Source organism: Hypanus sabinus, chromosome 21, assembly GCF_030144855.1.
Source record: "Hypanus sabinus isolate sHypSab1 chromosome 21, sHypSab1.hap1, whole genome shotgun sequence".
Lineage (NCBI taxonomy): Eukaryota > Metazoa > Chordata > Chondrichthyes > Myliobatiformes > Dasyatidae > Hypanus > Hypanus sabinus.
In genome coordinates this window covers 67,558,901-67,585,494 of record NC_082726.1, presented here as the reverse complement: position 1 = coordinate 67,585,494, position 26,594 = coordinate 67,558,901, and the positions used below count along the sequence as shown (strand labels likewise).

At 41.2% G+C, this 26,594-nt stretch overlaps 1 protein-coding gene across 1 annotated transcript; it reads right to left on the bottom strand.

Moving 5' to 3' along the window:
- Positions 1-759: 759 nt before the first annotated feature.
- Positions 760-25,921, bottom strand: LOC132379162 (peroxisomal N(1)-acetyl-spermine/spermidine oxidase-like). Its single transcript, XM_059946801.1, has 7 exons — positions 25,673-25,921; positions 21,154-21,643; positions 18,145-18,344; positions 16,392-16,647; positions 11,872-11,984; positions 11,641-11,798; positions 760-2,609 (listed from the first exon to the last, which is right to left on the bottom strand). Exons 1-7 carry the CDS (start codon positions 25,845-25,847, stop codon positions 2,472-2,474), a joined length of 1,530 nt encoding a protein of 509 aa, XP_059802784.1. The 5' UTR covers positions 25,848-25,921; the 3' UTR covers positions 760-2,471.
- Positions 25,922-26,594: the final 673 nt, after the last annotated feature.

The following is a 26,594-nucleotide window of genomic DNA, read 5'->3' as shown; positions in this document are numbered from 1 at the left end:
GGCACTGTTACACCTTTTTGATCAGGTTGGTGGAGTTCAGGAACCAGGTGAGATCCTTGGAAATGTGGACACCAAGGAATTTGAAGTTTGATACATGCTCCACTGCAGCTCCATTGATGTAGATGGGGACATGAGTGTGGCTCCTAGCATGCCTGATGTCCACAATGATCTCCTTGGTCTTCTGGGTGTTAAGGGCCAGGTTGTTGTCAGCACACCACGCAGCCAGGTGCTGGACCTCATCCCTGTGGGCTGTTGCATTAGAACCATGTACAGGAACGGAGTCATAGGTGAAAAGGGAGTATAGACGAGGGCTTAGCACACAGCCTTGAGGCATGCCATTGTCAGGGTGAGAGGTTGTCTAACTTAACAGATTGGAGTCTGTTAGTCAGAAAGTCCAAGGTCCAATTGCAGAGGGATGAGCTGATACCCAGCTGGCGAAGTTTGGTGATCAGCTTGGAGGGGGTCACAGTATTGAATGCTGAACTAAAGTCAATGAACAGCATTCTGATGTAAGAGTTGGGGCTGTCCAGGTGGGTCAGGGCAGAATAAAGTGCCGTGGAGATGGCGTCCTCTGTTGACCTGTTGGTGCGATAGGCAAATTGATGGGGGTCCAGGGTAGTGGGCAGACAGGATTTCAGATGTGATAGAACCAGTCTCTCAAAGCACTTTGCAATGATGGAGGTATATGCCAAATAAGTTTCAAAATTTAATCATATCTAAACAAGTGCTCAGTAAAATACACAGAACAGATGCTGGAAATCGAGGATGAGTAAGTGTTTAATAGATTTGCAGACATTCAGTAATTTTAAATGAATGTAAAAATCACATTCTTGTGGACACAATATGAGAATTTTAAGTGCATTTCAGGCATTGTTCATCAAATGTCCATAGAGTACGGGAAAAACAATCATTTTACATATTGCTATGACATTTTCAGTAAATTCAAAGCAAAAACAAGTTTTTTCCAGCAATTGGGTTCAAAAGATGCAATTAAATTCAAATAAGCCACAGATGTTCAGATGTTAAGAATTTGTCATTGATAATTGATAAAAATATTTAATAATCTACAAAATTATTTGCATTTTGAAAATAAATTTTAGTTTTGATTACCGAGACCAAGGAATAACATCCAAGCAACGACGGCCATGCAGAGAAGAAGAACAATATTGCTTTTTACAGTCAACTGACTGAGTTATGAGGATTGAGCCATAGAGAGATGGACAGGGCTTGGGCAGAGAGCATAAATGCTATGCATCATGTCAATCTGGAGGCCAGCTTGCACCTTACATTAAAACTCACGGGAAGAAAAAAATAAGACAAGTGGCCTTCCAGTGCAGTAACAGTGATGACAACATGGAGATTCATTCATTTAATATATTATCGGTAATTTATATTTCCCAGCTCTGGTGCTGGCATTAGACTGGAAATACAGTAATTGTCACTGACCATAGAGTCAGTGAGCACCACAGCACAGAAAGAGGACATTGGCCTTTTCTGCCCTCCCTCCTGCTGTTATCCATGGGATCTTCCGCGGACGGCTATCAAGAGCTGCCTCCAAGTAACCCTGTCATCCCCGTCTGACACCTTTCCCTGCCAAGTCCTCAGTATTCTTCAGCACTGGGTGCCAATATCTCTAAAGATCTTTCCTGGGCAGGTATATTTTATCTGGAGTTCAAGGAGAATTGAAATGTCTCCAAAGATACTTAAGAAATTTCTAGAGATGCACCATGGAGAGCCTTCTAACTGGTTTCATCACCATTTGGCATGGAGAGGCCACTGCACAGAATCAGAAAAAGCTGCAGAGGCTTGCAAACACAGCCACCCGTGTCATGGACACCAGCCTCCCCAGCATCCAAAACACCTTCAAAAGGCGATGCCTCAAAAAGGCATCATCCGTCATTAAAGACCCCGTCACCCAGGACATGCCTTGTTCTCATTGCTACCATCAGGATGGAGGTACAGAATTCTGAAGGCACACATTCAATGATTCAGGAACAGCTTCTTCTCCTCCACTGTCAGATTTCTGAAAGGACATTGAACCAATGACACTACCTCACTACATTTCCCCCCTCTTTTGTTTATCTCATTCTCCTTTTAAAATATATTTCTTATTGTAATTTATAGTTCTTACTGTTAAGTATCGTAATGTACTGCTGCTGCAAAACAACAAATTTTGCAACATGTGCTGGTGCTATTAACCCTGATTCTGATTCTCTATCTTTCTGGGAGTGACTTGTCTAGAATTCATCCAGCACAGAAAGTTGTTAATAGTTAAACTCACATGGATCAAAGTCTAAGCAGAGGAGCCAGTAAGAGAGATAAGGAGATAACAAGAGCCTCATATAGTGGGGGACATGAAAAACAAAGGAATAGTAAAGAATAACTTGAAAATGAGGACAGATTTGCCACTTCTTTTGAACGGCCCAATCAGCTACCAGCGTGGCAGAAGTGGTTTTTGACTGCCAGGTAATTTAACCCTTCACGTTACAGTGACACAGGTAGTAATCTCGCAGGCGGTCTGCTTCTCGCCATCCCGTTTCCAAGGCACCATGGGTTGTGGAATAAAACGTTCGGTGAGTGGCTTCACCAGCAAAGAGCACCTGTAAAGGCTAATGGCAATGTGAAATTATTAAATCGCACCATGAACCACAAATATCTATCCTCAAAGACTTCTATTTTAATACTCTAAGTAGTCACTGGATCAGACGTAGTCTCACTGAGGGCAAGAGTGGTCAGGGTAGCTGTTCCTGCTCCCAGCCCTGATGCTTAGAGTTTAAGGTAAGCCTAGTAAACTCCTCCACTTTCTGAGGAGGATGAATGGAGCTGGACTATACGCACCAATTCTCACAACCTTCTATTGATTGTGCAATGGACAGCATCCTAACATGCTGCATCACTGTGTGGTACAGAAACTGCACTGGGTAAGTAAAACTGCCTGGCCTATCTGCCATTAAGAACATACTGTATATACATAAAGGTGCTGCAAAAAGCCCAGCAATATCTTAATAGATCCCACCCACCCCACTCGTGGACTGTTTGTCCCCTCCCATCAGCGAAAAGGCTACATAGCATCCATGCCAGGATACCAGACTCAAAAACCTTTTCCCCAAACAGTACAACTGATCAACACCTCCATTCATTAACCCACCCCTCCACAACCAAACCAACACTACTTCATCATTTCCTGTCAATCACCTTACGTACAGGCACTTCTGTGCCTGGTGTCAATCAATCTATATAACCTATCTTATGTCTTTATATTTATTGTATTTTTATGTTTATGGTGTTTTTTTTAATGCTGTATTGGATCCAAAATAACAACCATTCTGTGAGCTTTACACTTGTGTACTGAAAAATGACAATAAACAAACTTAAATCTTAAAATGAAAATATAGGCCATTTATAAAATATTGATCATTCATCATTAGGAAAAGGGCAAAATGAGCAGCCTATATAAACTATCTGAAGAAATTAAAAGAGAAAAAAGGTTAAATAATGATTAAAAATTATTTTCAGAAGTACAAAATATCACACGATTTGAAAATGTCCATTAAATATGTCACACAGCTATATGGGTTCACTGTGAAAAATTCAGTATCATCCAAGTAACTACTCTTTCCTTTATTTAATTTATTAACAAGACTGGGAGAATATTGGTATCATGGTTTAATCCATCAACAGCAAGAGCCAGCTGTTCACAGCTGGAGTTGGTTGCAACCACTTAAGGACTAACCCTAATTTGTGATCTAGTATGCAGTTTAATTTATAGAATGTTTCCATTAGCTTTTCTGTCTTTGACAGGCCGATCTTCCTTGAGATTCATTAAGAAATATAGAAATGTACAGCAGAGAGAGGCCATTCAGCCCATCTAGTCTATGCCAAACTATTAAACTGCCTAATTGCATCGAGCAATCCAAACTTCTCTTAAACTTTGAAATTAAGCTCGTAGCACTCTCTCATGACCCTCTGAGTGAAGAAGTATCCTCTCATGTTCCCCTTAAACTTCTCACCTTTCACCCTTAACCCACGACCTCTGGTTGTGGTCCCACCCAACCTCAGTGGAAGAAACCTGCTTGCATTTACCCTTTCTATACCCCTCATCATTTTATATACCTTTATTCAATCTTCTACATTCCAAGTAATAAAGTCCTAACCAACTCAATATTTCCTATAACTCAGGTCCTCCAGACCCAGCAACATCCTTGTAAATTTTCTCTGTACTCTTTCAAACCTATTTGCATTATTCCTGTAGGTAAGTAACCAAAACTGCACACAATATTCCAAATTACACCTCACCAATGTTTTATACAACTTCAACATAACATCTCATTTCCTGTCCTCAGTACTGAGATTTATGAAGGCCAATATGCCAAAAGCTTTCTTTATGACCCTATCTTGAATGCTGAGTGACCAACTTTCTTGACCAATCTCCCATGCGGGACCTTGTCAAATGCCTTGGTAAAGTCCATGTAGACAAATGCCTTGCCTTCATCAACTTTTCTGGTGACTTCCTTGAAAAACTCTATAAGATTGGTTAAACATGACCTACACATGAAGCCATGCTGACTATCTGTAACCAGTCCCTGCCTATCTAAATACTTATATTACTTTCCAATAACTTTCCCATTACTGACGTCAAACTCACCGGCCTATAATTTCCTGGTTTATTTTTAGAGCCTTTCTTGAACAGAACAACATAGGCTATCTGGTACCTCATCAGTCCCCAAGGATGATTTAAATATCTCTGCTAGGGCCCAGCAATTTCTTTAAAAAAATTTTTAAAATAAATTTTCAAATTGAATTTTCGAATAGGTTACAGAAGGAAAAAAAATTATCAACTCTTCCCCCTCCCCCCCAACATATCCCTGTAGAAAGAAAAAAAAGAGAAGAAAAAAGAAAGAAAGAAAGAAAGAATGCCTGGATATCGGAAGATCCCCACATGCTCCACGGAGTTCATAATAGCTTTAGTATATATATTTATTTCTTTCCCCAGATAACCAATAATTTTATCTTCTGAGCACCTATATATTTAATCCTATCTTTTGTAAATAAGGGTGCCAAATTTTCAGAAATATTTCATATTTATCTCTTAAATTATGTAATTTTTTCAAGTGGAATGCAGCTGAAAATTTCATTCTTCCAACGATCTATACTTAAGTATGAATCCGATTTCCAAGTAACTGCAATAGGCTTTTTGGCTACTGCCAATGCAATTTTTATGAATTATTTCTGATGTTTATTCAGTTTGGATTTCGGTTTTATCCCTTCAATATCGCCTAGTAAGAATAATGTTGGATTATGTGGAAGTTGTGTTCCAATAATTTGTTCCAATAAAACTCTTAAATTTGTCCAAAAAGGTTGAATTTTAAAACAAGACCAAGTACAGTGTAAAAAAAAGAACCAATTTCTTGATTACATCGGAAAGACTGATCAGATAAATTTGGGTTTAATTTATTTATTTTTGTTGTGTAATATATAATTGATGTAAAAAATTATATTGCACTAATCTTAACTGGACATTTGTTGTATTTGTCATACTGTCAAGACATAGTCTTGACCAACTTGTTTCTTCAATTTTAATATTCAAATCAGTTTCCCATTTTTGTCTTGACTTATGAATTCCTTGTTTAATTGCCTGTTTTTGAATCAAACTATACATACAAGAAATAATTTTTAAAATTTTTCCTTTTTGAATTAAAGTTTCTATTTCATTAGGTTTTGGCAATAAATTGTTTCCCAATTTATCTCTTAAATAAGCCCTTAATTGGAAATAACAAAAATGAATGTTGTTTGATATCTTGTATTTATTTTTTAATTGATCAAATGACATTAATATACCTCCTTCAAAACAATCTAATCCCTTTTTGAAACCAATTGTATAAAAGTTAGTTATCCATTGTAAAAGGAATAAGTTTATTTTGAATTAAAGGTCTCTTTGCTAATAAAGATTTCTTTATCTCATCATCAACATTTATCTTATCCCATAAATCAATCAAATGTTTTAATATAGGAGATTCTTTCTTTTCCTGTATCCATTTAGATTCCCACTTATATATAAAATCTTCTGGTATATTTTCTCCTATTTTATCTAATTCTATTCTAATCCATGCCAGTTTATCTTCATCAAAAATAGATGCAATAAATCTATGTTGATTTGCTTTATAATAATTCTTAAAGTTTGGAAGTTGTAACCCTCCTAGGTCAAATTTCCAAACAATATTCTTGACATCTTACCTTTCCAAAGGAACTTCCTCACACATTTACTTAACTCTTGAAAAAATTTCTGCGGTAATTGTATTGGTAGTGTTTGGAATAAATATTGTAACCTAGGGAATATATTCATTTTTACAGCATTGACTCTGCCTACTAATGTTATTGGTAACGTCATCCATTTATCAAGATCTTCTTGAATTTTTTTCAATAATGGTAAATAATTTAATTTATATAAATTCTTTATATCATTAACAACTCTTATACCCAAATATTTTAAACCATTTATCGACCATCTAAATTGAGTTATTAGTCTACATTGACTATAATCTCCTTTAGTAAGGGGTAGAATTTTACTTTTATCCCAATTTATTTTGTAGCCTGATATTTTCCCATATTCTTCCAATCTAGAAGATAATTTACGCAGCGAATACAATGGACCTGTTAAATAAAGCAAAACATTGTCAGCAAATAAATTTATCCAGGTTAATTCTGAAACCCATAATATCTGGGTCCGTTCTAATTAATTCAGCTAATGGTTCTATCGCCAACACAAATAAAGCAGGTGATAATGGACAACCTTGTCTAGTTAACTGAAATGATGTTGAAATTTGACCATTTGTCACTACTTTAGCTTTGGGGTTAGTATTTAAGGTTTTAATCCATTTTATAAAAGATACTCCTAATCCACATTTTTCCAATACCTTAAATAAAAAATCCCATTCCTATCTATCAAATGCTTTTTCTGCATCTAAAGCAACCGCCACACTCATTTCCTCCCTCTTTTGTGCCAAATGAATTATGTTAAGTAACCGAGTTAAATTATCTGCCGATTGTCTATTTTTGATAAATCTTGTTTGATCCATATGTATTAATTTTGGTAAGTATTTAGATAATCTATTAGATAAAATTTTTGCTATTATTTTATAGTTGGTGTTCAACAAAGAAATAGGTCTATATGATGTTGGCTTTAAAAGATCTCTATCTTTTTTTGGCAATACTATTAAAATAGCTGTCGAAAAAGATTCTGGAAGTTTATGTGTTCTTTCTGCTTGGTATATTAACTCCATAAAAGGAGGAATTAGTAAATCTTTAAACTTTTTATAAAATTCAGGTGGAAAACCATCTTCTCCTGGGGATTTCTTACTCTGAAGTGATCCTAGAGCTTCTTAGACCTCTTTTAATGTAAAAGGCATATCTGTTCTTCTGAATTCAATTTTGGAAGAGTTATTTGTGATAAAAACCTTTCTTTCTCGACATTATTATTTTGTGATTCTGATTGATATAGTTCAGAATAAAAATTCTTAAAAGTTTCATTAATTTCTAAAGGTTTATAAGTAATTTTATTTACATTTGTTCTAATTGCATTTATCGTTTTGGAAATCTGGTCTGTTTTTAACTGCCAAGCAAGAATCTTGTGTGATCTTTCACCTAGTTCATAATATCTCTGTTTTGTTCTCATAATTGCTTTTTCTGTTCGGTATGTCTGAAGTGTATTATATTGTAACTTCTTGCTAACAAGTTGTCTTCGTTTTTCTTCTGTCATATATCTTTGAGATTCTTTTTCTAATTTTGTAATCTCTTTTTCCAATTGATCTATTTCTACCATATATTCCTTCTTAATTTTAGAAGTATAACTTATTATCTGGCCTCTCAAATATGCCTTCATTGCTTCCCAACCTATAAATTTATCATCAACTGAATGTAAATTTGTATCTAAAAAAAACCTGAATCTGCTTTTTCATGAAATCACAAAAATCTTGACGTTTTAAAAATATTGAATTAAATCTCCATCTGTAAATCGATTCCTCTTTATCCATCATTATCATTGTCATTGTCAAGAGGGAATGATCTGACAATATTCTTGCTTTATATTCCATATTTTTCACTGTCTTGAATATATAATAGGAAAAAATCTATCCTTGAATAAGTTTTATGTCTATTTGAATAAAATGAGTAATCTCTTTCTTTTGGATTAATTCTTCTCCATATATCAATCAAATTTAAATCTTTCATCAATGATAAAGTTAATTTTGCTACTTTTGATTTTGTAACAACTTTTGTTGATCTATCTAAAACTGGGTCTAGACAAAAATTAAGATCTCCACCTATTAATATTTTGTCATGTGCATCAGCCAAATTAAAAAAGGTCTCTTGTATAAATTTTACATCATTTTCATTTGGTGCATAAATATTCATAAGAGTCCATAGTTCTGAAAAAATTTGACAGTGTATAATTACATATCTCCCCACAGAATCAATTAATACATTTTGTATTTTAACTGGTAAAGTTTTATTAACCAAAATTGCAACTCCCCTTGCCTTTGAAGTAAATGAAGCTGCAATAACATTTCCGACCCAATCTCTCTTTAATTTCTAATGTTCTATCTCTGTTGTGTGTTTCTTGTAAAAAAGCTATATCTATTTTCATTTTCTTAATGTATGTTAAAATTCTTTTTCTTTTCGCCGGTGCATTAAGCCCATTAACATCAAAACTTTAAAAATTCAGTAAATTAGTCATTATTTTTAACAGGGTTACTCCAGTCTATAGTAATACCTAACCCTTCAATTTTCATAGTACCTTGGGGAATCTTTTTAAAATTCTCCGTGTTGCTATGTGTCTCCCCCTCGATTGTCCAGGCAAAGAAAGATAAAAGAAAAATAGATTATAAAGAAAAAAAAATAACAAAATACCCTCCTACTAATGTTGTGAATAAAAAAAAGCACAATATTATCCCCCTCCGTTGTAAGGGTCATGGCGATCGCCATGATTACACACATGAATCCCGTAGCAATCAATCCAAAGTCACTAACAACACAGTCTGAGGATGTGCTTGGGGTAGCCCGCAAGTTCTCACCATACTCTCCAGCGCCAACATAGTATGCCCACAATGTCCAACACATGCACATAAGCAGCACCCACAACAGAACAAGACAATAACAGCAAAAACACACCACTTTCACTCTCTCCCACCCCCTCACACTCACAGGCCTCCAACGCAGTACAGGGACATGTCCAGGCCTCCTGGAATCTTAAACTCGTAGACATTAGGTCTCCAATTTCCAGTCTCTTGTCCGTACACATCCTCTACTGCTGACTTCATCCGCACCAACTCATTGGGATCCTGAGCCTCTAACTACTCAGTACAGTGAAGCTTCTGTGGAGGCACATACCTCCTCAAGTCTGATGAGTAAAGTGTAGCTTGTGGAAAGAGCATGCATATAATCCAGTCACCATCCCCATCAAACACAGAATCTGGTGATCTCACACAAGGCTCATCCACCACCTCAGAGCACACAGAAATGGAGTGGAAGCCAAGCACCCTGGCCCTGGGACTGCCCAAGAGGAGGATCAAAAACAGCAATTTTAATCTTTAAGATAGAAAATTAATGTATACACCCAGTGGCCATTTTATAAGGTATAGCAGTGGTCTTCTACTGCTGCAAGACAACCACTTCAAGGTTTGACGTGTTATGCATTCAGAGATGCTCTTCTGCACACCACTGTTGTAAAACATGTTTACTAGAGTTACTGTTGCCTTCCTGTCAGCTTGAACCAGTCTGATCATTCTCCTCTGACCTCTCTCATTAACAAGGTGCCCACAGAACTGCCACTCATAAACGTTTCAGGCAAGCTACCACTCTGTAAACTCTAGAGGCTGCTGTGCATGAAAATCCCAGGAGATCAGCTGTTTCTGGGTTACTCAAACCACTCTGCCTGGCACCAACAATTATTCCATGGTCACTTAGATCACATTTCTTCCCCAGTCCGATGTTTGGTCTGAATAACAAGGGAACCTCTTGACCATGTCTGCATGCTTTTATGCACTGAGTTGCTGCCACAATAGACAGTAGGTGCAGGAGTGGGCCATTCAGCCCTTCTAGCCAGCACCACCATTCACTGTGATCATGGCTGATCATACACAATCGGTACCCCTTTCGTGCCCTCTCCCCATATCCCTTGACCTCGCTATCTATAAGAGCTCTATCTAACTCTCTCTTGAAAGCATCCGGAGACTTGGCCTCCACTGCCTTCTGGGGCAGAGCATTCCACATATCCACCACTCTCTGGTGAAAAAGTTTTTCTGCATCTCTGTTCTAAATGGCCTACCCTTTATTCTTAAACTGTGGCCTCTAGTTCTGGACTCACCCATCAGCGGGAAAATGCTTCCTGCCTCCAGTGTGTCCAATCCCTTAATAATCTTATATGTTTCAATCAGATCCCTTCTCATCCTTCTAAATTCCAGTGTGTACAAGCCCAGTCGCTCCAATCTTTCAACATATGACAGTCCAGCCATTCCGGGAATTAACCTTATGAACCTACCCTGCACTCCCTCAATAGCAAGAATGTCCTTCCTCAAATTTGGAGACCAAAACTGCACACAATACTCCAGGTGGGGTCTCACCAGGGCCCTGTACAGCTGTAGAAGGACCTCTTTACTCCTATACTCAATTCCTCTTGTTATAAAGGCCACCATGCCATTAGCTTTCTTCACTGCCTGCTGTACCTGCATGCTTGCTTTCATTGACTGATGTACAAGAACACCTAGATCTTGTTGTACTTCCCCTTTTCCTAACTTGACTCCATTTAGATAGTAATCTGCCTTCCTGTTCTTGCCACCAAAGTGGATTCCCTCACAGTTATCCACATTAAACTGCATCTACCATACATTTGCCTACTCACCCAACCTGTCCAACTCACCCTGCATTCTCATAACATCTTCCTAACATTTCACACTGCCACCCAGCTTTGTGTCATCAGCAAATTTGCTGATGTTACTTTTAATCCCTTCATCTAAATCATTAATGTATATTGTAAACAGCTGCGGTCCCAGCACCAAACCTTGCGGTACCCCACTGGTCACAGCCTGCCATTCCGAAAGGGACCCATTAATCGCTACTCTTTCTTTCCTGTCAGCCAGCCAATTTTCAATCCATGTCAGTACTCTGCCTCCAATACCATGTGCCCTAATTTTGCCCACTAACCTCCTATGTGGGACTCCATCAAAAGCTTTCTGGAAGTCCAGGTACACTACATCCACTGGCTCTCCCTTGTCCATTTTCATAGTAACATCCTCAAAAAACTCCAGATTAGTCAAGCATGATTTTCCCTTCATAAATCCATGCTGACTCGGACTGATCCTTCTACTGCTATCCAAATGTGTCGTAATTTCCTCTTTTATAATTGACTCCAGCATCTTTCCCACCACTGACATCAGGCTAACCAGTCTATAATTCCCTGTTTTCTCTCTCCCTCCTTTCTTGAAAAGTGGGACAACATTAGCCACCCTCCAATCAGCAGGAACTGTTCCTGAATCTACTCAGCCACGTGATTGGCTGAGTAGATATCTGCATCAATGAGCAGGTGTACCTAATAAAATGGCCACTGAGTGTACTTTACATAATAAAGAAAACAGAATCGGGACATACCTGTTCCTCTGCAGACGTTGATGGGAGAGGTTGTGCAATAACATCTATATCATCACCCGAACTGCCAACTTTGACATAACTATAGGATCCCTTTGTGAACCGATCACTGTGCCATTTTGATCGTACTATTCTCTTTGGTGGAGGTATTGAGGGGTTTCCTAAATAAAAAAATATTATCAGTATTTTGTAGGGTGTTTAACTTGTATTGATACGCAATGTGAGAAATTATACCTGTAAACTGATGTATGATTTGTGTCAAACAATCTTTAACATCAGAGTCTGATAACTGCTCCATTAGGTTGGCTTCCTGCCCCGTCAGCACAGCTAAGAGGACATGGCCATACCTGCAACCAGAAAACACAGTCATGAAGTCTGGCATGAACCTCGAATATCCTAAGTTCACTTCACAAACTTTACACAATATGCTTCACCTCTGCTCTATTAGTGTATTCAAAAATGTATATAATGTAAATTTTAAACTTTATTTTCATATGCTAATTTCAAAAGATCAGGGGTTCCAGAACAGATAATTGCGGAGCACGAAAGGTAACCGACCTCCTCACAGAATATGTTCCATCTGCTACCACCCTCTGCTGAGCTCCTCCAGCACATAGTGTGTATTGCTTGATTTCCAGCATCTGCAGTACCTCGTGTCTATGATTTTCTGCTCTACTGCGTACTCTCTTTGGAATATGCCGACCCTAAGGAAGTTTAAATCTTCTCCCTTCTTTCCCAGTACTGACAAAAGGTCTTGGCCCAAATGTTGATTGTTTATTCCCACCCGTAGATGCCTCCTGACCAGTCGAGTTTCTCTAGCACCTTGTATATAGTGCTCTAAATTTCCAGCATCTACAGTACCTCTGTGTCCACCACCACCTTCTGCCTTCTTTGGGCAGGCCAATTCTGTATCCACAAAGCCAAGTTCCCCTGGATCCCATGCTAGTTAAATCATTAAAATTAAGTGGTTATCAGCAATTGTCTTATTGTGGGTTAGTAAATAATTTTAGGAAATAGAATTTTACACCAGTGGACGGTACAACCCAGCAGGTCAGGCAGCATCTGCGGAGGGGAATGAACAGTCCTAGTCTCAGTCTGAGATCTTTCCCTTCATTGTCACTGGAAAGGAAGGTGGAAGAAAACAGAATAAGGTGGGGAGGAGGGAGAAGGAGTACAAGCTGATAGGTCAATCCTGGTGAGGGGGCTTGTAGGTGACGGAGGGAGATGAAAGTTAATGAAGTGCGAAGCTGGGTGGTAATAGCTAAAAAAGGAATCTGATAGGCAAGAACAGGAGACACTGAATAAGGGAAGGAGGTGGGCTAAGCTAATGGGCAGGGTATGAGAGTGGTGGATGTGAAAACAGGGTTTAAGAGGACCAGCAGAATGAAGGGAGAGGGTAACAGAGAGAAGTGATTGGTTCTTCAATGTTGTTCAAGGGTGGGAGGTGTAGAGGGGATAGGTTCCCACTACCTATTAAATGTTCCCAATGATTTAATGATGTCCATCTCAAATAGCCTCTGACAACCAAGTCCAGCTCCTAGCCTTAATTACTAAGTCCAGCAGAACAATTTCTACTGACAGGGTTAAGGTGCCTTAAAACCAGTCACTTCGGGCAGATGGGGTTCATCAACCGTGGTTGGCAGCTCATCTAAGAAAAGGGGAACTCTGATTTGAAACCTCTGCTGCCTTGTGGCTATAGCCACTCATGGAGAAGGCTTCGGAGTAACTGCCGAGGAAAAATCCGGAGCTGGAGTCCCCAGAACAGTCCTATGTTGAGTTCAACACTGACTGGCAACTCCTACGATGCTGTCAGTGCCAAAATATATCGGTCTCTGCCATTTCTTTGGATTCATCAGTTGCGTGTAGCGTAGGGAGCCTGTTGCAGGGGAAACAGCTTGCTCTCCATATCGTATCACCTGGCTTGTGTATCACTTAGACAGCTAGGACACAGTATGCATGGTTAACCCCAACCATTGGAGAGCCTCAATGGTTACCAGAAGTTAGAGAAATGTCTCTCGATAAGTCATTTGGCCTGCGATGCTGTGCTGATCTATACGATGTCCTCCTATTGTGTAGCATTCATCTTTGTATGGCTTCTTTAACTACCCTAAACTACTTGATTCCGCCTGTACCCTGGTAAGACATTCCAGGTACCAACCACTCCGTATTAAAAAAAAACTTGCCCCCTCACATTGCCATTAAACAACCCCCAACTAACCCTAAAGCATGTCCTCTGCTGTTTAACTATTCTACTCTGGGGTACAGGTTCCAACTATCTACTCTCTCTATGACTCTCATAACTACAAACGCCTCGCAGGCCTCCATCAGCCTCTGACTCTCCAAAGAGAACAACCCAAGTTTGTCCAAGCTGTCCTTTTAGTTCAGGCCCCGTAATCCAGGAAGCATCCTGGTAAACCTCTACTATGCCCTTTTCCATAGACATGACATCTTCCTGTAATGGAGGTGACCAAAAATGCACAAAATATTTCAGGTGCAGTGTGGCTGAAGTTTTATACAGGCTGCATACAATACTCCAAGTGGAGTGTGGCTAATGTTTTATTCAAAAATGCACAAAATACTCCAGGTGGAGTGTGACTGAAGTTTTTACTCTTAAACTCAACAGCTCTACCATGTCAATCATCTTCTTTACCCATTATCCACTTGTGTAGACACTTTCAGTGAATTTTGGACCTGGACTGCAGGATCCATCTGGACCTCCATGTTACTAAGGGTGCTGGGGCATATTCTGGAGACATGGAATTTAGCAAATATTCATTGCAATAGTAACCCCAGTCTTCAGATCTGAACTTGGATTGTAGATTGAGGTAAAAATGCAGCTCAGAACAATGGTCTTCCTGGAGCTGCAGACTGAGATTGATTGCAAACCAGGAAACACCCTATTGACCTGAGATGTCTGCACATGCATGAGTGCAGTTTAGAGAGACCGGTGATTAACATTCATTTTGGGTGTCTGGAATGTTGGTGAGAAGATCTAGGTGTTTGGAAATTATATGCAATTCAAAGAAAGCATTATGAATGCATTGCAACTATAGTAATGGTCCTGCTGATACCTTTGATCTTTAGCATATAAAAATGCGATGTAATATTAGCTCAGGGAGCCCCTCTCCAGAGTGACTCCAATTGTTATCAGCTTGTGTGTGCCAAGTAAAGGCTATCATACTACCAGCTGCCAATCTCTCTTCAGATATATAAAGTGTAAAAGAGAGGTGACAGGGGATATCGGACTGCTGGAAAACGATGCTGGAGAGGTAGTAATGGGGGAAAAGCAAATAGCAGACAAACTGAATAACTATTTTGCATCAGTGTTCACTGTGAAAGATACTGGCAGTATGGTGGAAGTTCCAGGTGACAGGGGTCATGACGTTTGTGAAGTTATCATTACTAGGGAGAAAGTACTTTGGGAAATTGAAAATTCTGAAGGTAGATAAGTCACCTGGACCAGTTGGTGTACACGCCAGGGTTGTGAAAGAGGTGGCTGAAGAGATTGCTGAGGGATTAGTAATGATCCTTCAAAAATCACTTGATTCTGGAATGGTTCCAGAAGACTGAAAAATTGCAAATGTCACTCCATTCTTCAAGAAGGGAGGGAAGCAGAAGAAAGGAAACTATAGGGCAGTTAGTCTGACCTCAGTGGTGGGGAAGGTGTTGGAGTCGATTGTTAAGGATGTGGTTTTGGGGTACTTGGAGGCACATGATAAAATAGGCTGCAGTCAGCATGGTTTCCTCAAGGGAAAATCTTGCCAGACAAATCTGTTGGAATTCTTTGAACAAATAACAAGCAGGTTAGATAAAGGAGAATCGGTTGATGTTGTGTACTTGGATTTTCAGAAGGCCCTTGACAAGGTGGCACACCTGAGGATCCGTGACAAGCTACGAGCCCATTGCTATTACAAGAAAGATTCGAGCATGGATAAAGCAGAAACTGACTGGCAGATGGCAAAAAGTGTGAATAAAGAGAGCCTTTTCTGGTTGGTTGCTGGTGACTTGTGGTGTTCCACAGGGGTCTGTGTTGGGACTGATTCTTTTTACATTATATGTGAATATTTTGGACGATGGAATTGATGGGCTTGTTGCAAAGTTTGCAGATGATATGAAGGTAGGTGGATGGGCAGGTGGTTTTGAGGAAGTAGAGTGGCTACAGAAGGTCTTAGATTAGGAGAATGGGCAAAAATGCAGATTGAATACAGTGTTGGGAAGTCTATGATCATGCACTTTGATTGAAGAAATGAAAGGGCTGATCATTTTCTAAATGAGAGAAAATACAAAAATCTAAGGCGCAAAGGAGCTTGGGAGGTTTGTGCAGGATTCGCTAAAGGTTTATTTGCAGGTTGAGTCTGTGGTGAGGAAGGCAAATGCAATGTTTTGGATTCATTTCAAGAGGACTAGGGTATAAAAGCAAGGATGTAATATTGAGACTTTATAAAGTACTGGTGAAGTCTCACTTGGAGTATTGTGAGTAGGTTTGGGTCCCTTATCTTAGAAAGGATGTGAAGAAACTGGAGAGGGTTCAAAGAATATTCACAAAAATGCTGGTTTGATCCTGTCCAACCCACTCTCCACATGGTTCTTGCTTTTTGACAGTTAGCTGGTTACAGCACTTAGCGGTGAAATCACTGCTTCTTATTAAGGCACATTCAGACAATTAAAATGTTCTCAAAACTACAACTCCAAATCTGGGTGAATCACAACAAACCGTTGAAATAGACACTAAAATAGATCATGTGCATTATTACCTTTCAGCTGGTTTAAGGACAATAAAACCAAGGACCTTCCTAAACCAGGTCTTCTGCAGATCTGGCGGCCGATCATTTAACGGAGATTCATCCTCCCAGACCAGTTTGATTAAGTCATATTCTGGCTCCCAAAATGGCTCATCAAATTCAAGAAAGATTTTATCATTTGTTCCAAAACCCATTTTCTGAATGGAATTGGCTTTGCTGGGAGGAAGTGGGGGGTAGAAGAAAGTTTTGTAATGTTCCTTGAGGAAACCTGGAAAACAATTAGTGTGATCTTTAATAAGCAGTTAACCCCAAAACTCAAAGTTCAGAAAGTTCAAAGTAAATTTATTATCAAAGTACATGTCACCATATACAAACCTGAGATTAGTTTTCTTGCAGACATTCACAGTGAAAGACCCCACCCTTGTGCTATTTTTATGTTTGATGGACTCAATCAGAGTGAACTAACTGTGGGCCAAACCCAAGAACCAAAACTACACAGGCCCATGAATTAAACGTTATCTTAAACTGTCAGCTTCCAAGATGACCACAACATTGCCTTGGGATTTGAAGGCTTGCATGTCTCAATGATCTGTAGAGGTATCTTGGCTAGAGGCAGGTCCATGTGCTTTGGCACTTGGCATGGTCACCCATGCCAAACAGGTCAAAGGGTAGAGGCAGACTAAGAGTGCTCCAGCAGTCCTTCAGTTTGGGGGTTCAAACCAGGTTAACAAACCTGACCGGTCAAAAAAAATATTACCAGTACAGCAATGAAGGATCTTTCTGTATCTGTGTGCGATGCTACGTCAAGGACAGATGGAGAACTAGAAGCTTTATTGCTGCCCTACAAACCAGTGGTGTAACAGAGAGTAAGTTGTAAAGTCAGGCTCAGATTTAGGTTCATTTATCACATGGAAGCACACAGTGAAGTGTGTCGTTTGTGTTAACAGCCTACACACACATCGATGTGCTGGGACAGCCGTAAGCGTCACCACACATCCCAGCACCAACATCATATGCCCACAATTCTCAGCATAAACATTGCTGGGCTCCCCCAGCAACTTGAGCTGTCTTGTGAAAGGTTAACAGGATTTTAAAAGTGTAGGATTTCATGCAGTTCATTATCGCAAGAAACGTAAGGACTAGTGAGATGTGTTTGATTATTGAAACATTATAGAAGCCAAAGCTACGGCTTAATTTTTTGACTGGTACAAACAATTGCTTCCACTGGAAACCTAGAACATTTGTATGGGTGAATGTTATGTAAGAGCATTTTGACATCCAACATAAAACTCTGGACATTGTCAGTTTTACTTTTCCATATTGGTATTACACGGGCGTCGCAGTAGCACAGTGGTTAAGCGTGACACTATTACGCCTTGGGGTGCTCCAGGGTTCAGAGTCTCCGGTGTCGCTTGTCAGGAGTTTACCATCCTCTCTGTGAACAGTGTGGGTTTCCTTCACTGCTCCAGTTCCTCTCACAATCCACAGACGTAGTGTTAGTAGGTTATTTGGCCATTGTAAATTGACCTGTGTTTAGGCCAGGATCAAATTGGTGGGTTGCTAGGCGATGCAGCTTGTTGGGCTGGAAAGGCAGACGGCAGGGAATGAGAGAGTGAGAGATGGAGTGAGGGAGTGATTCATTCATGACTGTGAAGTTTTTGAGTTGCAGATTTTCAGTTTTGAGCCCGTAAAAGCTGATTTCCTCACACAAAATCTGTTCATTTATGTTTGTGAGGGACAAAATGAATCTCAAATGGTACATTACCTAAAGGGACAGTGACTATAACATGATCTGCTGGTATACTTTCGCCGTCTTCGCACTCCACTACAACCGGGTAAGACTGTTTCAGAGCTGCTGGTGTTTCAAAGGAACCATTCCAATGGATGCATTTAACTGACTTGTTGAATGACACTAAGTTCTTTGGCAGGGGTTTCATCATTTCATCAATGAGGCTGTTAAATCCCCTAAAAAAAATCAATAAAATATTAATTGCAATCAAGGTCATCATACCAAAGTAAAACATCAAGCTTGATCAAGGATTTTGTCAAATAATTTTCATTTACTGTCATTTGTTAGAACATGGGACATTATAGCAGAGTACAGGCCCTTTGGCCCAAAATGTTGTACTGACCTTTTAACCTACTCTGAAATCAATCTTCCCCTTCCCTCGTTCATGGCCCTCCATTTTATCACCCACATACCAAGCTAAGAGTTCTTAAATGCCCCTTATGTATCTGTCTCCACCACTACCCCTGGCAGTGTGTCCCACGTACCCAACACACATTATGTAAAAAAAAACACCTATCTGACATTCCCCCTTATACTTTCCTCCAATCACCTTAAATTTATGTCCCCTTATGTTAGCCATTTCTGCCTTGGGAAAAAGTTCTATACTTCATTAGGGGTTTGAAGGGATTTGGCAGATCAACAAAAACACTCAAAAACTTATATAGATGTGCCATGGAGAGCATTCTGACAGGCTGCATCACTGTCTGGTATGGGGTGGGTGCTACTACACAGGACCAAAAGAAGCTGCAGACGGTCATAAATTTAGTTGGCTCCATCTTGGGCACTAGCCTACAAAGTACACAGGACACCTTCAGGGACTCCTGTCTCAGAAAGTCAACATCCATTATTAAGGACCTCCAGCACCCAGGACATGCCCTTTTCCCACTGTTACCATCAGGTAGGAGGTACAGAAGTCTGAAGGCACACACTCAGTGATCTAGGAACAGCTTCTTCCCCTCTGCCATCCAATTGCCAAATGGACATTGAACCCTTGGACACTACCTCACTTTTTTGATATATATTATTTCTGTTTTTGCACGGTTTTTAATCTCCAATATACATAAACTGTAATTTATTTATTTCTTCCTTCTATATTATGTATTGCATTGAACTGCTGCTGCTAAGTTAACAAATTTCATGACACGTACCGGTGATAATAAACCTGATTCAGATTCTGAAGTCCCTGGCTGCTGCTCTCATCATCTTGTACACCTCTATCAGCTTCCTTCTCTCCAAGAGAAAAGCCCGAGTTCACTCGACTTAGCTTCATAATACATGCCCTCTAGTCCAGGCAGCATCCTGGTAAATCTCCTCTGCATCCTCTCTAAAGTTTCTACATCCTTCCTATAATCAGCACCTAAATGATTATTATGGAGAATTAATTAATAATTAAGACAATACATTTAAGTTGAATTATAAATAAACCCATGTGAATTATGATTCCAGACACCATGCTATAATATAGGTCTGCAGCCAATTAGAAAATAGCAAAATTAATTTAGGTGAGGCTCCACCTCTTTGTGTACCTCCAAACCTCCAGCTTGGTAAAGAAGTTCTGCTGTGTCACTAGCGTTAAAATTATACCCACCACACCACAGCTGATGCTCAATCCCTCGGGCAGGGTGTATGCACTGTGGACGATCATAATTAAATCAGTTGTAGCAATAGCAGAGAACGGGGTCCTTAAGAGTCCTTGAGGACCCCAAGACTTCAAATGTTGACCTAATGATTTGCTTTGGAAAAATATGTTATCTTTTGAGTTACTTATTAATTTTTAATTTCTTCTTGGCTGCAGTGCGAAAGGGTTGGCGATCAGGCAAAATTCACTTTTTTATAGGCTTGGAAAATGGGTAAAGTAACATTAATTACATAACTGCCTGTTTCTGGTGTGTCTGACAAGAAATGATAAAGTGACATGTGAGTCTTGGCATGAACAACTCTTTCAGGTAGCATGCAAGGCGTGAAATTACAGTAGCACAGTGATCGTGCCCAGGGCATAAGGAGTGGAGTGATAGTGACAGTGAATGGGGGGATGAAGGGGGTGGTGAGGGACTGTGGAGAGGAGTGTGTCAGTGTAGGGATGAGGAGTGGAGTGATAGTGACAGTGAATGGGGGGATGAAGGGGGTGGTGAGGGACTGTGGAGAGGAGTGTGTCAGTGTAGGGATGAGGAGTGGAGTGATAGTGACAGTGAATGGGGGGATGAAGGGGGTGGTGAGGGACTGTGGAGAGGAGTGTGTCAGTGTAGGGATGAGGTGTGGAGTGTCAGTGACAGTAAATGGGGGGATGAAGGGGGTGGTGAGGGACTGTGGAGAGGAGTGTGTCAGTGTAGGGATGAGGTGTGGAGTGATAGTGACAGTGAATGGGGGGTGAGGGACTGTGGAGAGGAGTGTGTCAGTGTAGTGATGAGGTGTGGAGTGTCAGTGACAGTAAATGGGGGGGATGAAGGGGGTGGTGAGGGACTGGAGAGGAGTGTGTCGGTGTAGGGATGAGGTGTGGAGTGTCAGTGTGAAGTGACAGTGAATGGGGGATGAAAGGGGTGGTGAGGGTGTGTGGAGAGGAGTGTGTCAGTGTAGGTTTGAGGTGTGGAGTGTCAGTGTGAAGTGACAGTGAACAGGGGATGAAGGGGGTGGTGAGGGTGTGTGGAGAGGAGTGTGTCAGTGTAGGTTTGAGGTGTGGAGCGTCAGTGTGAAGTGACAGTGAATGGGGGATGAAGGGGGTGGTGAAGGACTGGAAAGGAGTGTGTCAGTGTAGGGATGAGGTGTGGAGTGACAGTGAATGGGGGGATGAAGGGGGTGGTGAGGGGCTGGGGGGAGGAGTGTGTCAGTGTAGGGATGAGGTGTGAAGTGTCAGTGACAGTAAATGGGGGGAGGATGAAGGGTCTGGAGAGGTCGTGGAACAGCACGATTGAAATAATGTACATGAAGGAAAAACAACCTCCAGAACTTAAACTTAAAGCTTTAGGTCTGCATAAAAATAACACAAACCTTGGAAAAGTGCAGTCAATCCCAGGCAGCATCACATATTCACCATACGGCTGTAGTGCCAACAGATCCAAGCTGTCAGTGCCTGCCACACAACATTCCAGTTTAAATTCCACATTCAGCAGGGCCAGTTTAAGACTGCACAGTTCCTCATTGTCTTTCCAACTTTCTGCACACTGAGCTATTTCACACTTGAGAAATTCGCCCAGGCTCTGGACAGGTTCTTTCTTTGATTGGAAGAATTCTCTGCTTTTCAGGCACAGCGTTGAATATAGATCTTCCATGGAAGCTGCTATCTCTGGGTCTATTCTCTTCCCAGAGCTGGTGTACCAGGTTGTCATGGCCGGCAGGTGAGTGTCTAGTTGTACTGCCTGGTTCTCCTCGGACATTGCTGTTTCATCCAGAAGACCATATTGGCCAGCTAACTGAAATACAGCGTTCCGCTTCGAGGGGCCATGGATCCACTGTGCTCCAATTTCAACCAAACCTTTCGCTGAAAGAAATTTGCACAGAAGCATTTTCATTATAATGGAAATTGCAGAGGGCACAGTCTCAGAATAGAGGGACATCTATTTAGTACAGAGATGAGGAGAAATTTCTTCAGAGGGTGGTGAATCTGTGGAATTCATTGTCATAGGCTCCAGTGGAGACCAAGTTGTTGAGTATATTTAAGGTAGAGGTTTATATATCCTTTATTAGTCAGGGCGGCACAGGGAGAAGGCAGGAGAATGGGATTGAAAGGGATAATCATTCATCTATGATGGGACAGCGGAGCAAAATTGATGAGCCAAATAGACCAATTCTGCTCCGTTACTTTATGGTCTTATGATATGTTATCTGTTCAGTCTTGTCAGTAGATGTTTTAATACGTTATAGATCACTGAAACTGGCTCTTCTGCCCAACTTTTCTAGGCTGACTGTGTTGCCCAGTGAGCACATGGCATCTGACTGCACTTGGCCCACAGCCCTCTAAACCTCTGCTATCCATGTACTGATCCAGATGCTTTCAAACATTGTTAATGGGCCTCTTCAATCACCACTTCTGGCAAACAAGGGTTCTATTCCTGCTGCTGTTTGTAAGGAGTTTGTACGTTCTCCCCTTGACTGTGTGGGTTTCCTCCGGGTGCTCCGGTTTCCTCCCACATTCTAAAGACGTGCTAGTTACCAGGCTGTGGGCATGTGATACTGGCACCAGAAGCACGGTGACACTTGAGGGGCTGCCACCAGCATATTCTCGACTGTGTTGGCTGTTGATGCAAATGACACATTTCACTCTATATTTTGATGTACATTTGACTAATAAAGCCAATCTTTATCTTTTAGTTGATGAATCTTCAGTTATTTTTTTAGAAGATGTCAATGCACTGTTCTATTGGCAATGTACACCCAACCTTAGCCTTGTAGTTTCTCTCATTATTGTGTACTCATGAATTTCTCATCATACTTAAGAAATAGGAAAGCAAAACAACAGCCCCTTCCCCTAAGAAAACAGGCTTCCAACAAGGAAGTACCTTGCAGTACATGCCAAAGCTGTAATGAAGTACTTCACAGAGCACCACATAGCGCAATGGTTAGCCTGACATGATTACAGCTCAGTGTTTCGGAGTTCATCATTGGCAACAGCACCACCAACATCACCCACCCACCGTCACCCACTCACTATCGCCACACCACCCACCTACCCACCCACCATCACTTGTCGTTAGACTGCACATCATCTCCTCCAACCCGTCTCAGGCAGCAGCACGAACTGCACCAAGTCCAGCTCCTTCAGATTCTCCACGAACAAGCAACTCTGCTCCTCAAGGCTGCCCAGACATTCAATATAATTCTGGTTCATCTTTGTTGGGCTCAGCTTGTCTTCTGTTTCAGTCCCTCATACCCTCAATTCTTTGATCTTCCAAATATTTACCTGCCTCCTCCTTAAATAAATCCATTGATCCAGCCACCTCCACTCTCCAAGACAGAGAATTCCAGAGACTCACCATCCTCTGAGAAGAAATTTTGGTGACCTCTCTTTGTAGTGATTGGATGTTATTCTCTTGTTTTGTGACTCTCTCACTAATGGAAACAACTCAATGTTCAGTTGCAGAAATTTGGCCCAAAATATCAACAATTCCTCCCAGTTGCTGCTCCACATGCTGAGTTCTTCCAGCAGATTGTTTGATGCTCCAGATTCCAGCATCTGCACTCTGTTGCATCTCCATCTCAACATCTACCCTGTCAAGCCCCCTTAGGATAATATTTGCAAGAATAACATTGGGCATTGGAAAGCACAACAAGTTTGATCCTGAACCCTGAGTGCTGCTTGTGTATTCATACTGGTTTAATCAATGATCAATTGATCAATGATTTTGATGATGGTATAGATGTCTTTGTTGCCAAGTTTGCAGATGATACGAAGATTGGTGGAGGGGCAGGTAGTGTAGAGGAAATGGGTAGGATGCAGAAGGATTTATACAGATTAAGAGAATGGGCAAGAAAGTAGCAAATGAAATATCATGTTAGAAAATGCAGGGTCATGCACTTTGGAGGAAGAAATAAATGAGCAGACTGTTTTCTAAATGGGGAGAAAATCCAAAAATCTGAGATGCAAAGGGATGCAAGTCTTTGTGCAGAAGAACCTAGAGGTTAACTTGCAGGAAGAGTTGGTGGTGAAGAAGACAAATGCAATGTTAGCATTCATTTCAAGAGGTCCAGAATACAAGAGCAGGGATGTGGTGCTGAGGCTTTATAAGGCACTGGTGAGGCCTCACCTTGAGTATCGTGAACAGTTTTGGGCTCCTCATCTGAGAAAAGATGTGCTGGCATTGGAGAGATTTCAGAGGTTCACAAGGTTGCTTCTGGGAATGAAAGGGTTATCATACGAGGAATGTTTGATGGCTCTGGGTTTGTACTCACTGGAATTTAGAAGGGGGGGGGGAAATCTCACTGAAACCTTTCGAATGTTAAAAGGCCCTGACAGAGTAGATGTGGAAAGGATGTTTCCCATGCTGGGGAAGTCTAGGACAAGAGGGCAGAGTCTCAGGATAGAGGAGTGTACTTTCAAAACAGAGATGCAGAGAAATTTCTTGAGACAAAGGGTGGTGAATTTGTGGAATCTGTTGCCACATGCAGCTGTGGAGGCCAGGGCACTGGGTGCATTTAAGGCAGAGATTGATAGGCTCTTGACTGGACATGGCATCATAGATTATAGGGAGAAGGCTGGGGGAGAAAAAAGATCAGTCTGATTGAATGATGAAGCAGATTCAATGGGCCTAATTCTCCTAGGTCTTATGGTGTATTATTGTCACATGTATGGGTGGTGGGGTGGAGATACATCTCTATAAAAGGAGACATAATGTGTAACTTAACCCGCCCAATCAGGGTCACATGAAGCCATGGGAGCAGGTAGTGGATGCTCATATGAGCAGCTGGTGCAGATCACGAGTCCTGGTCATGTGACCACAGATGTCAGACAATCTCTGACGAGTATTGAGAATGACTGGGGACACCCGTCTTGTAAAGACATAGCCCAGAAGGCAATGGCAAAGCACTTCTAAAGAAAAAATTGCCAAGAACAATCAAGTTCATGTGACCACTATCACTCAGATCATCCAGACACGGCACATAATGATGATGATGGTTGTCACATGTACTAAGACACAGTGAAAAGCTTGCCTTGCGTATTGTTCATACAGTTAAGACCATTACACAGCTTATTGAGATGGAATAATGTAAAACACTAACAAGGCAGAACAAAGTCTAATAGATAATGAAAAGTAAAAGATTAAATCAAGATCAAAACGATATAGATTGAGATCAAGACTCCATTTATACAAGATTCACTCGAGGACAATAAAAAAAAACTTCCAGTGTAACAATCATCAAGTCACGTGCATGCTATCATTCAGAAAGCACACCAGTGCTTCCACTTCCTCAAAAAGCTAAGGAAACTCCCAATGCTCCCATGACTCACCAATTTTTACAAATACATCTCAGTTTGGTGTGAGCCCTGAACACCGCCGGGTCTATCACACAAACTAGACACCCCTCTGCTCTCTATCTACACTTCCCACTGCCTTACTAGACAGTGCAGGAACTCCCCTCCCACCCCAAGCATTCTCTCTTCTCCCCACTCCCAATGGGCATTAGTACAAAAACTTCAGATCATGTTCCACCAGGTCAAGGACTATTTCCATTCTGTTATAACTTTGGCACTCCCAATCTCCCATGTTGCACCTTACTTATAGGTTTGCACTACCCTTCCTCTGAAACTGAGGTCGTTCCACCCTGATATATGAGGCACATGAGAGGCAACAGTGTATGGGGACAAATAGGAGAGTAGGACCGAGTAGGGTGAATGACTTGTGTCACAAAATGAAGACAGTCACCCTGCACTGAAAACGGCGCCGTAATGGAGAGCCTTGAAATCCCGCCCCCCTCCCACCGGCCCTATGCTCATTGGCCGCTGTCGCCCGACTCCGGGCTAGGCTGGCATGCTGTTTGGCCGCCGCTCTGTCCATCACCGCGCCGTTCTCACCGAAGCCGCGGCTCCAGATGCGGCCGCCGCACCGCTCCGTTGCCTCGACGATGCGCACCCGGCCGAAGCCGTGCTCCATCAGCCGCTGCGCTGCCGCTATCCCCGCGATTCCGCAGCCCACGATGACGATGTTGCAGTCCCGGCCCGGTCCGAGGTCACCATCAGCCGTCGCCATTCCGCTTGATCTCGGGTCTCGGCTTTGCGCCACTTCTGCCAGTCGATTCTGCGCAGTGGCTGCACCGGTCTCGGATGCCCGCAAAGGTGGAGCTCTTCGAAGTTCAAAGTAGATTTATTACTAAGTTACATACGTGTCACCATACATTGGCTTACGTGCATATGAAATAAAATCATAAAATAATAACCATAACAGTCATTGAAAGGGCGCACCAACTTGGGAGTTCAACCAGTGTGCAAAAGACAATAAACGATGCAAAATGAATGAATAACTAACGAATTATATCGAGAAATGTCGTGGTTACTTGTGCTTCACACACACACAGGAGAAGCAGAAGGTTCTTCAAGAAGTTTTAAGCTTTAATTTGCAAACCAAAGCTGAGGCAGTCAGTGAGCTCGTCGCTGAGTGCCCACCGATCTTTGTACACAGCATTTTTTATAGCCATCTTCTGGCTTAGCTACATTAACATATCCAACCACTCTATAGCTACATATCACCAATATATCACCTTCTGACCGGCCACCGTTATCTTCAACCAATTAGTCTAAATGTGTCCCAATTTACATTTTGGGCCACGTGTTCCCTCGTCCCTGGCCACAGTTATCTCTCAGTTAGTGTCCATTAATATACCATGGTCTGTTTTATCATCCTGTCTGCCACCGTTATCTTTTCACTAGCTAAGCCATTTCATAGTGTATAGATTACAGTTCAGTTATATAGATTATATTTCAGCTAATTGCATTCCTG

Bases quoted from the DNA above. Each gene is read 5' to 3' on its own strand.
- LOC132379162 (XM_059946801.1), bottom strand. From the start codon at position 25,847: ATGGCGACGGCTGATGGTGACCTCGGACCGGGCCGGGACTGCAACATC. The intron at 21,644-25,672 runs GTGAGAACGGCG...AATTTCTTTCAG, and splicing joins CATCTGGAGCCGCGGCTTCG to CGAAAGGTTTGGTTGAAATT. The intron at 2,610-11,640 runs GTATGTCCCGAT...CATTGCCATTAG, and splicing joins CAACGTCTGCAGAGGAACAG to CCTTTACAGGTGCTCTTTGC.